General features: G+C 41.7%; 1 protein-coding gene across 1 annotated transcript in view; it reads left to right on the top strand.

Annotated features, from left to right (window-relative positions):
• The window catches only part of LOC128877996 (transcriptional regulator Myc-A), a 36,564-nt gene extending 21,464 nt beyond the window's left edge, over positions 1 to 15,100 (top strand). Inside the window, exon 3 of the mRNA XM_054125737.1 lies at positions 2,554 to 15,100. Coding sequence (XP_053981712.1) covers positions 2,554 to 3,158 — 605 coding nt within the window. The 3' untranslated portion in view covers positions 3,159 to 15,100. The remainder of the gene's footprint in view (positions 1 to 2,553) is intronic.
• Positions 15,101 to 15,440: the final 340 nt, after the last annotated feature.

Raw genomic sequence — 15,440 nt, 5'->3', positions numbered from 1 at the left:
CACCTCCCTCCCCTCGTCCACCACCTCCACCATCTCTGCAATCTCCACCACCGCGCACGGCCATCGCGAACGCGACTGGGCTCGCAGTTTGCGTGGTACCACTACGTCGACTCTCTTTTTCTCGCGGTAACCGTTTCTAACTTTCCTCCTACCGCGCGAGCGTCGCGATCGCCGAGACGTATCGGTTCGCGGCGGCGACCTCGTCCGCGGCCACCTTGATCCAATCGCGACGGAGTTCCGCGTGACACACGCACTCGATGATTGCTTTCCTCGGCGCCTCGTGCCGTCGATCTTTATCGAACGATCAAGCTGTCCGTTCGCGTCGAATTCGACGTCCGTTGTTCGCGAAGTGAGACAGGCTCGGCAATAGCGATCCGGTTGCTCCGATTCTTAGGATTCGGAATTGACGGATTACAGTAAAATTAGATTAACTCGTAGGATCTTACACAACTCGGAACCAGTACGAAACAAATTCTTACGGCGTTAAGTGAAAGTCAGAAGTAAGTACGCATAAATGGGGTCAACTGCGTCTTTGGAGTCGACTTCCGCGTTCACGATTCGCGGGCTTCTTTCTTCAAATACATCGGTGAACCGCGTCCAATTAAACATTCGATGATATCGACTTACACACGTTAACTGGCCCGACCGATGACAGTGAAATGAAATACGAGACACTTCCTTCCTCGGCGAGTGCTCATCCTCCTTCCATCCGTCTGCGTATGATACGATTTCGAAAACGACGAAAAGAAAGGAAGAAAAAGGGGGAAATTGAGTGGCGAAGATAGAGACGGCACGTGCGTGGTCGAATTAGAAACGACGCTATTCCAGGGGCGGGAAAAGAAAAGATAGAGAGGGGTGAAGTAGGTTCGAGTCCGTCGCTGATTCCTAGCGGTCGGTTAGGTGCCTTCTGGTTATTTTTAGAAGTTTCGCGCCTTTTAGCAATTGCTCACCGCGACCTGGCCACGCGCCAATTTCGGCGAAGATTTCGTGTGTCTGGCCGCCGGCGCGATGAAACACGTGGAAGCTGGTGTTACGACCGGGAAGATTGCATACGTTGCTTCACACGTATGCGCAACGCATGGCGGCATCTCGTTCGGTCGCTTCCTCGTTCCTCGACTCCTTTCCGCTTGGCCCCGTTTGCGTCGTCGTTCAAGGGATCACTCGGGCAATTTTAAATTAACAGTCTTTTCTGTTTACGTTTTCTCGAGGTTTCGACGATTGATAATATTATCTCGAAGAGCATCACGGTGAAATTTGACAAGTTGAGGATTTTATAGGACTTTAACGCGTTGACTGCCAGATAAATATTCTTGAAAGTTTCTGCTAATGTAAACGAAATATTATTTAAACATAAAACTTCACTGGGAGTGAATAGAAATACTGCTTTAAAAGTATGTTAAATGATCGATCAAGCTTGTTGAGAGGTCAGAAAATGAGCGAATCGTGTAGATCGACGGGGGTCAGACATAATTGGACCGAGGTGGCTCGTCGCGAAACGCGTTACATCGACATTGAGCGATTGTATTTCGAAGCTGTCCTTGAGGAAAGAGTTATGACCCGTATCCGCACGAGAGAGGAATCTGGACCAACCGGATTTCCACTGATTGTGCCAGACGCCATGGATGACACAGTTTGCAGAAACGCCCACGGTGTCGTATGTCCCTTCGAACGCCTCTGCAGCCACGTGTTCCCGAAGGATTCTGTCACAACGTCGCGCAATCTTCCTCCGCCATGTGGAACAGCGCCTGCAACGACGAGAATCTTGAGATAAACGATATAAATTCTTTGCGCTCGATAAAACATTTCATGGAAATGTCCTCCCATCGCGAAAGCCTGGGAAAAGTCTAACACGTGGGCGACACGATATTCTTGTTTCATGGTTTTACTTGTGAACAATTCTCGCGTGGAGGTTGCTTAATGAAATTTATGATTTCTTGGGAACAATTTCTTATAATTCTGAAACAGAGAAGATGGAGAACATTTTTCTAATAGTAGCGTGGCCTTCAGAGTTTTCAAGAAAGCTTCTTCAGTGGTGCCACGAGAGTGTTTTAAGAATATCAAGGGGCAAACTAGGCATAATCTCTTCTCTTCGAGTCTTGTTCTCTTATTTCTCGAAGAGCCGTGTCACGATCTTTCCGCTGTTTGCAGTCAGCCTTCACCCTGAATATAGAATTGTCGAGGTTAGGACAGAGGCGTGCTTGTTCCGTTCCAGCCAATTAGCAACGTTTTACGGCTGTCCGTGGTCGCTGATGGCTTCTCAAAGAAGATGAACCACTCGAGACGTTTGTGTCTCCGAAAGATGTGGACGGCAGCATCGGTCTTCGTATTTATTTTTCGAAATTTGCGACGTTACTTTCCAACGAACCGTGGTCGCTAATTTATCTATTTTAAGGTGTGCTTAAAACGGAATAGTTTGAAAAATACTACACCATATTTTGTATTTTACAAGAAACTCATTATATATGAGAAACCGAGAATTTTTCAACGTTATCGCTCCACGTTGCTATAGATGCGGACAACCCTAACCTTCCTTCCTGTTTCTTTTTGTTGCAGAGGAGGAAGAGATAGACGTAGTGACCTTCGAGAAACCCTGCAGACCAGCGGCCCTGCCGACGTACCCGAGTCCCGCGGACCAACAGCACTTCCAGTTGACGGTGAACACCGCGTTCAAAGACAAGAACCCGGGCCCGAGACCTCGTGGCAGGCCTCCGTCGAACCCAGCGCGAAAAAGGACCGCGCAGCCTGACCACAAGCCGGCAAAACGGGCGCGTCACAGGCAATACCAGAGGAGAAACAAGGTAGGACGATGTATGACCGTGTCGTCGCCACCGATGAAGATGACCGTGCAGACAGTCTCGAGAAGTTCCTCAGACGACGAGCTGGACACAGAGAAGAGGAGTTTGCACAACAACATGGAACGCCAGAGGCGGATAGAGCTTCGAAACGCGTTCGAGGAGCTGCGGGTTCTCGTTCCAGCGGTCGAGTCGAAAGAGAAGGCGCCGAAAGTCGCCATATTGAGGCAGGCATCCGTGTACTGTGATATGCTGACAGAGATCGGCCAGATCACCGTGGCCAAGGTGACGGATCTCAGAAGGCGACAGGAGAAGCTCAGAGCAAGACTCCGTCAGCTGCGGACGAGTCTCGCCATGACGCGTTGAGGGGAGACTCAGGGAATCGTATCAGATTCGGCCAGCCGGCTAATCCCCGCGCCATACGCTTGAGTCTAATTGAAAGTGGATCGGCAGCAATCTCTCTGCTCAACGTTTGTGGAGATTTCGTTGTCCTTGCGAGACCATCGAAGAGGTCTTCAGGCGATCCACCGAGGGGGAATGTGTGCGGGCGGGCATTTCGAAGCCTGGCTCGAGCGGAAGAGCCCCTTCGTGTTCGACGGTTCCACGATTCACTCGATCGAACGAATCGCGAAACGTCGGACACTGGCGAATCTTTCGGTAGTTTTTAACGGAGGAGTATCATCGAGTTTCGTTTACCTGATATACATAGAGCCGAGTACTGTCGACCACACACCGAACAGAATACGTTAAAATTGGTGCCAAATATTAGGAGTCGAGGAGATCGAAGGGAGATGGGCAAAGTTTGATTCGGACGACGAACGATTGGAAATACTGCGTAAAACGAATCGTTTGCCACGTTTGATGGATCGGTTAAAGAGCGTTTTTGTTCGCTACACGTTGGATGACATTCTACAATTCAAATTAGCGGGAAATAAAAAGTTGTTTATCTGTTACTCGGGTACGCGAGATTTTTATCTGGATAAGTTTGCCCATCTCTCGGCGAATACTAGGTTCGGCTAGCGTACCACCGACCGGAGATTTCAATGCTTTCTTGCTTCTTCTTCTTCTTCTTCTTCTTCTTCTTCTTTTTCTTCTCTCTCTCTCTCTCTCTCTCTCTCTCTCTCTCTCTCTCTCTCTCTCTTTACGTTCGCGAATGGAAATCAGCGCGACAAAAGGAACTGTGAACTTAAAGTCGATTTCATTCTTATCGTTCGAATTCTCGATCACTGAGCGCCTTATCGCGCGGATTGTTGATCAAGACCGGATCAGAGGAACTTGGGTACCCGGTAGCGTGGATAGTTGCGAGGAAAACATTACTTAGTAAGCAATCGAGTATCAAAATACATTATTTACGGTTCCTCCATTTTCACTTTTGGATACAAGAGTTGCATTTACGAAGTTGAGACCAATCCCCGACAATAGTCGAGGTGGATAAAGACGATACTTACAGAGTACGTGAAACAATCGTCGATCGATTTCCATCCCTCTTGGATTTCATCGGCGATGCGAAACGTACGCGAGAAGAAGCTTGGATACGAAACTTATCGCAGCTTATCCGACACGCTGGTATCACCAGTTCCCAACCGACGACTGGTCTTAGGACATGCTTCATAGCTGAACCGGTTTCCAAGGCGTATCTTTTCTTTTTTAACAAAAAGAAAGAACGGGGAAACGCGCATGCAGACTTTGGTTCTTTTTCCAAAACTCGTATCGGTAACTGGGAAAGAAGTTACTCGTGGAAGTTCTCTTTTAAGAGGAGATTTAACATGTAAAAGTCCGAACTGGAAGAGTCAGGTATATTCCGCTTACGACTGGTTGCCATCGAACGAGCAGCTAACTGACGATAAATAATACGTTTTTCAGAAACGAGCCGAAAGAAACTGCATCCATCGGTTGTCGAGCGAGTTTTGGAATCAGTCGAAGTTAAAACCCATTCCTCGTAAATGTCGTGACGCGTACCGTAACATTTTTTAGAATCAGAGAAACCATCCCCTTTCGGATTTAACGTTGGGTGTAAATTGCATCATTTCATATATACAAGAGAGAAGGGAGTGGACAGAATATCGTGAACACTTGTGAATTGAGGTAACAACAAACGTGAACACCTGGAGTTGAGGTAACATTTGCATTTATTAGAGCAGTTTATTTTCCTTGGAATGGATGCTAATTTTGAAGTTTTCCGGACTCCTATCGAAACGTCTTCCAATCGCTTCGGAGCGATTCGAATAGCTATATTAAAAAATAGTACCATTCTTGGAGTACAGTATGTAGAACATAGTGTAAACCTCCGAGTACCTATAATATCGAGTTGAACATTGAATCATTTTAATTTTTCATGTTTAACAATTGGAAGTACGTTTAAATGCAGAAAGGATGCATCACCACCTTCAAAAATAGCATCATTCTTGGAGTCCAATACGTAGAACATAGCGTAAACTCCCGATTATTTACAATATTCAACAGAATATCAAATAAGCTCTTCCTCCATGTTTACCAGTTGCAATCAGTCCACAATTAACTGTATTCATATTATTTTGCCCAAACCCTGTGTATCCTGGACTACAGAATATCACGCGTACATTGCCTCCAGGTCCGAAAGGGTCGAAGAAGACGAGGGATCAAGGATCCCAGAGGATCGAGCGTAACCCTCGGTTGTTTCGCACGATTGCTTAGAAAGCGCGTTCGACGTTGCAATTTTAGCACGACAGTGACAGCTACGATTAGCCAATCTCTCCATTGTCAAATCCCATTGTTTTCTCCCGCGTTCTTACCGTCGTCGTTGATGGGTAGGTGGTTCGCCGATCGATGATCGCTGTGCGATTTTGAAAGTTCCGACTCGTGGCGCGATTCGATGCATCTAGCAGTGGTTGATATTCTGTGAGGCTTATAAGTAGGTGAGCGAATGAATCACGAGAGCGTGTAGGTGGAAACAGTTCGAATCCAGCATGAGGAACGGAAACATAGGACCCCTTTCCCCCCGTTGAATCCTAATTTCGCGCGATAACTTTCTTCGCGGCTTCTCGTTAGCGCGCGTCGTCGTAGTTCAATTTTCGAATCGAAGTCCCTTTCGTCCGTCTTCTCTATTCTTCCTCCTGATCGCCGTAGACGGTGATCCTGAGGTGACGGTTATCCTGACGGTTATCCTGATCGTACCGATCATCAAATGGAAGGTTTGCCTTGCTAACATTCGAGCGTTTATCCGATTTCTCGACGAATAAACTTTGAATTATAGAACGAAAAGTTGGAATCTGTGAGGTTGTTTTTATTTGCTCTTAGTGCTCGAGTAGGAATTTTTTTCGATAGTTTAGTCTACCATATATAGGTCGTAAGAGCAACAGTTTATTTATTCCACGATCACGAGTGTGCGACGTTAATTAAACTTTTGTTTTTTCTACTGTATATGTAATATTTATAGGACCGAGATATCTCACGTTGAATCGAATGGAAAATGTGTTTCGAATAAAGAGGTTTTATTATTTGCTACGTGGGAACTCGTAACTTCCTAGATTGAACCGCTACGCGTTAGTTTCGTACGTTGTTTGTTGTTCGAATGATAATTATGCCCATCTCTGGTTGTTTCTCACATTTCGCCCTTCGTTTATACGATAAAACTTTCAACGGGTGCAATAAAGGCAAACGATAGGAAAAAGGCTCGTTAGCGGATCGTTACTTTCGTTAGTGATTGATAGAAATAAAAATTGCGAACGAGAAGGAGACGCAGCGCCCGAAAACTGATTAAAGGAAGGATCGAACGATTTTTTTTACCAAGCTCGATCCTTAACGTGAACGATCGTTTCGCGAGCTTTATCGCTGATAGAATTCGTGACGATGGGTGGATCTCTCAGTCGCTTGAAAAATAGCGAAGTTCTCGGCTCTTTTAATCGTTCGGTCTGTTCGTCACGGTGCTCGTAAGGTGAACAATAACGGGGATTTACAGGAAAAAATTAAACAAATGGAAAAAAAAATTTCAAGATTTTTCCTGGCCTGTGATGGCCTGACTACGCTTTTAAATGTATATAAACACTGTACATATTATATGTATATCTATAGATATATACATATAGGTTTATTTATATAAATATATATAAACACACACGCATACGTAATATACGAGCATATATACATATATATTAAATATTATATACACACGAACACCGCGCGCGCGCGAGTTAGAGAGACTCCTAAATATTGACTTAAACATTATTATTATTATTATTATTATTATTATTATTATTATTATTAATATTAAGGTTTCTTAATATCACCATTACTATAACTATTATTATTGTTACGAGTTTTAGTTACAAGTTTTCTTTTCTCGAGCATTTCATTGCTAAACACGATGATGATTCATAATAATTTTATTACAACGAACCAGATCGTTCGTAAGTGAACGATTGTTGCGCGATTATATTCATTAAGTATTAGAAAAATCAATGAAAAATAAGAAAATATATATATACGAAATGTCGTCGCGGCCGATCGCAGAAATCTGTTTATCGAAGTGGACGCGAGCGCGAGTGATGTCGCGCAAGTGGTGTTGGGGGGAGGGAGATAAAGAGGCAAAATAATGTGTTCATTACAATTGTAGGTAACAGTATTCGTTTATATACATACTTATTACGGACTATCTAGAGAAGAAAAAAAAAATAGTTACAGAAAGGAAAAGGACCTTTCGAGTGACAAAGGCTTTTTTCACACGTCAGACACATACGCACGCGCGAACGTGAAAAATACAAATTAATATACACACAACACACACACACGCGCGCGCTCGCAGGTGTACACAAGTTTTTCGAAAGCAGTCTTGCCTACAATGAATAAAATATTATTCGAGCAGTGTGCAAGCAAGGCCCTAATCGGGAAGCCATAATCGTGGGCCTAAACAATCAACATTGCTATCAATGTTCGAAATCGCTTAATAATATACTGCTCGTGATTGAGTACCTCTTAAAGGTACTTTTATTAACCATTCGAATACTCCGAAGAAACTTGTTTTTCACACACGGCCCCTCGCTCATCGGTTTACCTACCATAATTAAATTAATTATTCGGAATTACTGCTCCGCGTACCCAATAAATTAAATCTGTCCCAAGAAAATAGATTGGTCCTAAACAGCATCGCGGCGCGTATAGATTAAATTTTATTGGAAAATAATCTGTGCTTAGGGATCAAATTTTATTACCAAACGATTTCGCCATCGAGTAAAATAATCCATAATAGGAACTGTTAGAGATTATTTTATAATAAAATTTAATTTCTGCGTGCTGGCTCGGTCTTGGCCTCGAAACCAGTTTCCCACCAGCAGTGATATTACGTACCAAAAATATTACTCCTGGCGCATAAAGGAATCCTTTTTTTTTTTTTTTGTTTAATATACCGGGAGGTCTCTAGAAAGTAAGCGACCCGTGCCTCTTTGAATCCCTGAGAGGGCCTGCGTGCACGTGCATCCGGAAATAATGTCCCAAACGTATTCGTCATTCCTCGTCCCGCGTGTGACACACACTCATACACATACACACATGCTCACGATCAAACATGCATACACATTTGCAGACGAAACGCGTCGCGTACACGCGCTAACACGGGTACAGGTTAATTAAAGACTAATCGACGACACGACGAAACCTGAATTGCAACTCAAGTGCTTGAAATTTATATAGGTACATATAATCGCAAGAAGTGTAATAATGCAGTTGGGAACACGGGTGAACATGTTTCATGATCGTCGAGGGGGCGGGCGGGCCGGAGGGGTGGGATTCAATTGCAGACACGTTGAAAAGTTCGCTCGAAGGGTTGGCTCGAAAGCCCTCGACGCACTGGAATTTGTTCTTTCTCTCATTTTCAATTGGTCGAATCGTTCCCCGACGATCTCAACCCCTCGTACGGTATTTTTTAGTACGACTGGGCAACTCCGCGCCATGTTTGTTGGTCCGTCTCTACGAGCTGAAAGTGTTCTTATTCCCACCACTGATCATTAATTCTGATTAAATTTGTTTCATTTTCTTTTCGACTACATTTTTTCCTACGAATAAATATTATATCTTTGCAACATTGGTTACCGACGATAAACGATACTGGTCTGACAGTGGTCGCGAAGTTGTATACCGAATGTGTCAGTGGAGTGCAAAGTCGATTTCACTCGAATCGTGCGAGGACCAGCAAAGACCAGACTCCATTAAAGTGCTGAAATTTAGGAGGAGATAGTCTTCTACGCTACGTAAATGTTTTGTTTTCCGTTTCCCCATTGTTTTTCATTTCAAGGTAGAGAAATTAATAAGGGATACCAAGTACTGAACGATATTGCACAAAGGCCTTACATAATGAACCACGGTGTAGAGTTTCGACGTTCGTGCGTCCGCGATCCTAGGTGTGTAGCTTCCGGTTATATTTCTGACATATTTTTTATACGTTAACCCTGACGATCGCTGAAGGATATTAGAAAATAGAAAAAAAGAATTTCTATGAAGCCACTTGTCACGGAAGGAAAAAATAAAAAACGAATTAACGCGTACACGTCATATTAGACGAAGACAAAACTACGTACACACATACACACAGACACACAAATACACACCAATGAAACGAAAAGACTAAATAAACAAGAGACAAAAAAAATGTTTTATAGACGAAGAATCGGTAATTTCCGAATATTCTACAGAACATTGTTCACATACTCAGGATAACAAGAGGCGCCTTAATTTTTAATCTTGAATTCGGTCTCTGAGATGTTTACGGATAGCTTCGCGTACAATGTCTGTATCTATGTATATAGGAAATCACATACGGTGTAGGTATACACACGCATACCTATACATTTCTCTTTCTCTCTGCGTATAAATTTTGTCGGGGAAAGAAAAGCTGTATCGGTCCACGTTTCGAATTTCTTCTGCGTTCGACGAAAGGAAACTCGACGATACATTATATATACATAATATTGTACGGGGTGTTCCGTTCGTAACAGACCACCTAATCGCACGTGGAACCTCGATGATCGCACTGGAACCTCGTTTGTCGCGAGATAACTCCAAGAGAAAAATGCTATTGGATTGGAACATCCGTCTTGACATATTGTTTTCCATTGACAGAAATAGAGGAGATCATTTGCCGGTCTGTTTCGAGCGGGTCGCCGTGTATATAATATACATACCTCGCAATAGACTTTGCCTTCTTAAGACGGCAGCCTTTTCTCTTCGCGGCTGATAAATAGTAATCATCGTTTAGCAGCTTAGTTATTTTTGTTTTTCTCTCTTCTTTACTTGCTCGTGTGTCCGACCTGTGAGTTCTCTGTATCGTGCCAAATCAAGAAGGGAATGGAAGGTGGACTGAGAGAGGAACCATAGTTACGGATTTAGCCGAGCGTTATTTAGTCGAATTTAATCGATACACGTATTTAGAATTGATTAGTTGGAAAGTGCGACTCGCTTTATTTAGCCGAAACTTGTACAGCTCGAACGGGGTGACACCTTTCGGGGTAATTGGTTCACGTTAAACGTGCATTTTTCACCTCTTCCTTTTTACGCCTAGTTCATTTATTTTCTTTATCCTTTTTTTCCTTCTTTGTTTATTTTTTTTGTTCTCCCTTGAATTGACTGGAAATTCTAGGCCTTCTCTGGACAAAGACATTTCTTCGAAAATTGCTCAGAGTAATCCCCTTGCTGATGGATCGCGGAGGTGTGCTTTTTTTGTTTTCTTTTGCTTCGTTTTCGAACGAAAATAATTTTTGCTTCTCGACTCGCTGCGGTTTGTCCAGCGCGACGATTTTTTATCCTGTGAATTTCTTGTTCGGAACGGTGGCTATGTATGTGCTATTTGAGGCTTCGAAAAGGAGAATTATTTTTCTCCGTTTCTTATATATAGGCTGCACAAATATATACGTTACAAACATTTATATACAGGAGGGACATCGCAGTGGTGCATCAAGATTTTTTAATATATTCACTCGCGCGCGTAAATGCAACCTTGCAACGCGCAAGTTCATTAAAGTTTGGGGATGTGCACGTATAATTAATTGGTCATTACAGTGATTACTTTTGTCGAAAGTTCATTGGCCATTTAATCGCGCGTTTGCATATTTTATAATAGAGCAAAATAATTATACAGAATTTATATTATTCGAAGAAATGACTCCCCGAATCGACGAAAAATGATTTACACCACTTTTCCCCCCTTGTGTATATCGTGCATATTGAAAGGAATATTAATAATTATATACGACTCTGTAATTTTATGCGAAGATACTTGCGCGTACATTTAGAGTAACTTACGCTGTTCCGAACGCCGCTTAGAGTTTTATACGCATTTATCGCAGGGACGACCGAGCGAATTAACGATTAAGCAGAAATAAGAATTTTTATAAAATTCCTAACGTAAGCTGACATAATACGAGTCGAATTGACTCGTGAAAGAAACGGTATTGCGAGAATGAAAATCTCGAATAACGAATAAAGAGACAAAGAAATATGTATGCGTTACTCGTTGAACGAAAACTAGGTGAACGAATAAAAGTTCGAGCGTGTAATCGTTCCATCGAATGAAATTTTATTCGAACGAAATTCAGCACGTCTCCGAGATACACTATAGGAAGAATAATAGTCGTGAAAAGGGAGGCGTATTTCTGCGATCTGTCAGCGATTTTGAAGAGTGCAAACGTACCTGCTAGCCACATAGACATTAAAAATAATAATCATAGTTACTGTATAGGACAGAGAGAGGTGTGAGGGAGATAACTCGTTTGTAAAACGACGCAACGTCGACGTAGCTTTAGCTTAGGAAAGGACAAGGCAATTATTATAATATTGTTATTATTGTATAAACGACTCGAAGTGGACACGGGATTCGTCTCGAAGATTTAAACGTTATAGAAAATATTGTTATAGAAAATATTCCGTTTTTTTTTTCTCCCGTTTCATTTTTCACTTTGCAGCGTCATCAGAGCGTCGTTGTAATCCTTTAGTGTTTTTCTCGCTGGTTTAGACGAGGATAATTAAATAATCGAACTAAACGTTCGTTAATTGTTGCGAACACGAGCGAATCTCGCGTCCCCACTGCTTTCTTTTTTTTTTTTTTTGTAAATTTTTATATACGCACAAGCGTGCGTGTATATAGGGAACGATATGCGTGTCCCCTCCCCCGTGTTATAATAATGGACAAACGATTTCTTCCAAGTTCTTTTTTTTTTCTTCTTGAATATATATATATATATTTTTATTTATGTTCGTTTCATTTTGTTTCCGAGTTTTTTTATTTTCGATGTGGCCCGAGCGACGACACGATTATTCGATTCGTGCGCCGATATTTGCAATGCACGCGTAAACAATGCCACGGGGATGACTTACTACTGGTATGCGAGTGTATAAATAATTTGAAAAAAAAAAAATATATATATATACATAAAATGCGATATACATAACGAGCAGAAAAAGAATACGACGATGAAAGAACGAGCGATTGTGAGACGACAGGATGCGACTGAGAGACTGAAAGATTCAGAAATCGAAAGTTTTATATAAATGTATATAAATAAAATATAGTTTGGTATAAGAAACCGTGTACAGTTGTACCAAACCTTTGGCGTTAAGAGTACGTATAGAAATATATGAGTAAGGTGTTTAAGGATGCGCGGTAAACGGATCCAATTTTTTCACGGGAGCAGGGGAGGCAGGAGAGGATTCTTGACAAGAATACTTAAGCGTAACATTAGGTTTTTTATTCAGAGCAAAACAATATTTTTTATTTATCCCTTTATTTTTATATGACGTTGCTACTGGGAACCGATTTGTACGATGGGTGTTCGAGACGAGGCGTGAATGGGGAAATTAGTTTGACAGGGATCGAGCCAACGCGAAAGAAAGATTTAATTATGTCGATGATAAGTGGTGACCAGAGCTACACAACGAAACGACTGTCGGAAACGGGAAAACAGCGTGACGCGAGAGGGGAAAATCGCGAAAGGGAAATGAGACAAAAAGAGAAAAAAAATCATTGGAAAACCCGATAAACACAGATTAAACTGCGATATTCATGTTATACTATATTATATATATTATATGTATATTATATACAGATAGACCGATAGAATCTCTTATTTTTGCAAGAAAATCAAACTCCCGAGAAAACTAAGAAAAAAAATCGGGAAAGAAAACGAGAAAAAAAATATCGAACTACGTTCGTCGTCGCGCGATCACGAGGACGCGGGACGTTTTCTTTAAGTTTTCCATATTTGACTATCGACGTTGGTTCTTTTGTTTTTCCGTTCGATTGGTTCTTCGCTGATGTTGATCCACGCATATTCAAGACGAATGATCAAGAACGAAGAGAAATTATTAGTCAAGATACATGAACGATGTTAACGAATTAATTATTGATAATTAACCTAATATTTTTCTATTCGTAGCTTTGTTAGAAAATGTCCTTTCACACAGGAAAAAAGAGACACGTCCCGCGTGTTCGTCGATCGCGTTGAAGATGGCGGACGCGCACTACAGAGACTTAGCCGCTTTAAACTGGGGGTGGAGTCGTTGGAATTTCGTCTCGATTCGCGCGACTTATCGACGACACAACCTATATACGTAATGACGATACGAGTAGAGAGTAAAGTATATTAAATCGTGAGCCTAGATTTCGAAATTGCTAAGAAACGATGAAGAGAACCATTCGCGAAGGAACCGTAATTTCTGAATGACACCACGATAGATATACGGTACGATAGTATATGGGGTGGGTTTTGGGGGGGGTATCGTCGAGTTTGCTGCTATATTACTATATTATCAAGTATCGAGCAATACTATTAATAATTAGTTATCGATTAATAACGAAGGACTACTACTCGCGTAATTGTATGGTAATAATACTTAATATATAATATTATATAATATATTATATTATACATCCACATATATACGTATAATAGAAGAGCGTACTGTATAATCGTTTACACCTAAATAATATAATATATTATCGATAATATTAATATTAATTATTAGACGAATATATGTTCGCTCGGTGAGAGGATCGAGAATATGGCTTCCTATGTATCGAGTCTCGTCTCCTGCGGAGACGAGATTTCAATTTGTAATTCGTGATCGGTCTCCGGATGATCCACGCGGATAATGGACGAAGTTTACGGACCCACCTCCTTAAAAGAGTTCACTGTACCTATACCTCGAAGATTGTTGGATAAGTAAGGCGAAAGGAAACGCTGCGATTTAACGATTTCACCGGAAACCACCGCGATTGCCGTTCCCCGATAATGCAGCGTGTCCCACCGACCGTCTCTCTTGGTGTATTTCTTCTCCCTTTGGTCGACCGTGAGGGGCGCGGGGGACCGGAAGTTGTGAGGAAATCGTCGAAACCTAAGAGTCACCCCCCCATCCCTCACACGTACGATTACGTAATATTCACCTCGACACACGCATACACGCACGTTTAACCGGGGAAACGAAAATAAAAAGATGGACACCCCGTGGACGCTGACGGAAATTTGTAAGGATTTGTATGTACGCTCGTAGAGGTACACGTGGTGTCACGTGTACGTGCGACGTGTATATACATATATACATATATAAATATATATTACATTATAGATAGAGAATAATAAATGAAGAACTAATATTTATACCAGAAGTTAATAGTACTATTAGAAATAATATTTATATCTCTATATTTACTATTTGCATATTATGTAACGAAACGTAACCCTCGCCAGTTCCGTGAGATAGATCGGGTGGATTTTGTACAGAGGGAAATAAAAAATGACGGTGAAAGAAAAAATGGCGGCGTCGAAGAGAGAGTATTCCCATAGAGATAGAGGGAGTGTACGGGAGAGTGTGTGTGTGTGTGCGAGAGTGAGAGCACGGAAAGAATGAGAATATAGCGAAGAAAAAAGAATAGGTTTTGTACTTAAATTTAAAAAGAAATGTCGTCCATGCGTCGTCTGAAAGCGTTTTCTTGGTAGATTTTTCGTTTTCTCTCGACTACGCAGCGGTTTGTAAACGGGTAAAATTATTAATTTTCGACGTGACGATTGATATGCAGTTGTTCTTATTTTTTTTGGGCGACGATCTTTTTCGTTAAGAAGAAAAAAATTTGTGCTCGACAGGTAGGCGTTTTAAACGACGATGTAAATTGTGAGTGATGCGCGTACTGCGATGTTTTCTTTTCATTTTTGTTAGTGATCAGCGAAAGGTTAGCAAAACGAGAGTCTTCGATGTTTCTTTTTTTCAGGAGAAAGGGTCAGACAGTTCCTTGACGTTTATATTTCGAATTATCTTATTATACGAATAAAGCTATTATCATTTACCTGGAACGCTATTTCTTCTTGTACCTTCGCTTCGTGACATCCGTTCATGTTATCAAGGATTCCAATCCCTGTTCGATTGTATAGCGGTGTAACAGTTTCGTATCGTATAGACGATAGTAAATTGGACTCTTATAATACAGATTTTCAATATTTTCAAAGTTTAAGATTTTGTATACGTAAAATTCAATGTGTAGAACTTTGTAGAATTTATGAACAAAAGCCCAACAAATCTGTGTGGTAATGCGCCAAATTATAGTGTTCCAGTCTGGAGAACACTGTTCTTGCACCCCTCGTCGAGGAATATCCTGTATAAAATGACCATCGCTCTTCCTACTTGCTTGTATTG

Source organism: Hylaeus volcanicus, chromosome 6, assembly GCF_026283585.1.
Source record: "Hylaeus volcanicus isolate JK05 chromosome 6, UHH_iyHylVolc1.0_haploid, whole genome shotgun sequence".
Taxonomy (NCBI): Eukaryota; Metazoa; Arthropoda; class Insecta; order Hymenoptera; family Colletidae; genus Hylaeus; species Hylaeus volcanicus.
The sequence above is the reverse complement of the archived record's forward strand: the minus strand, read 5'-3'. Positions and strand labels throughout refer to the sequence as shown.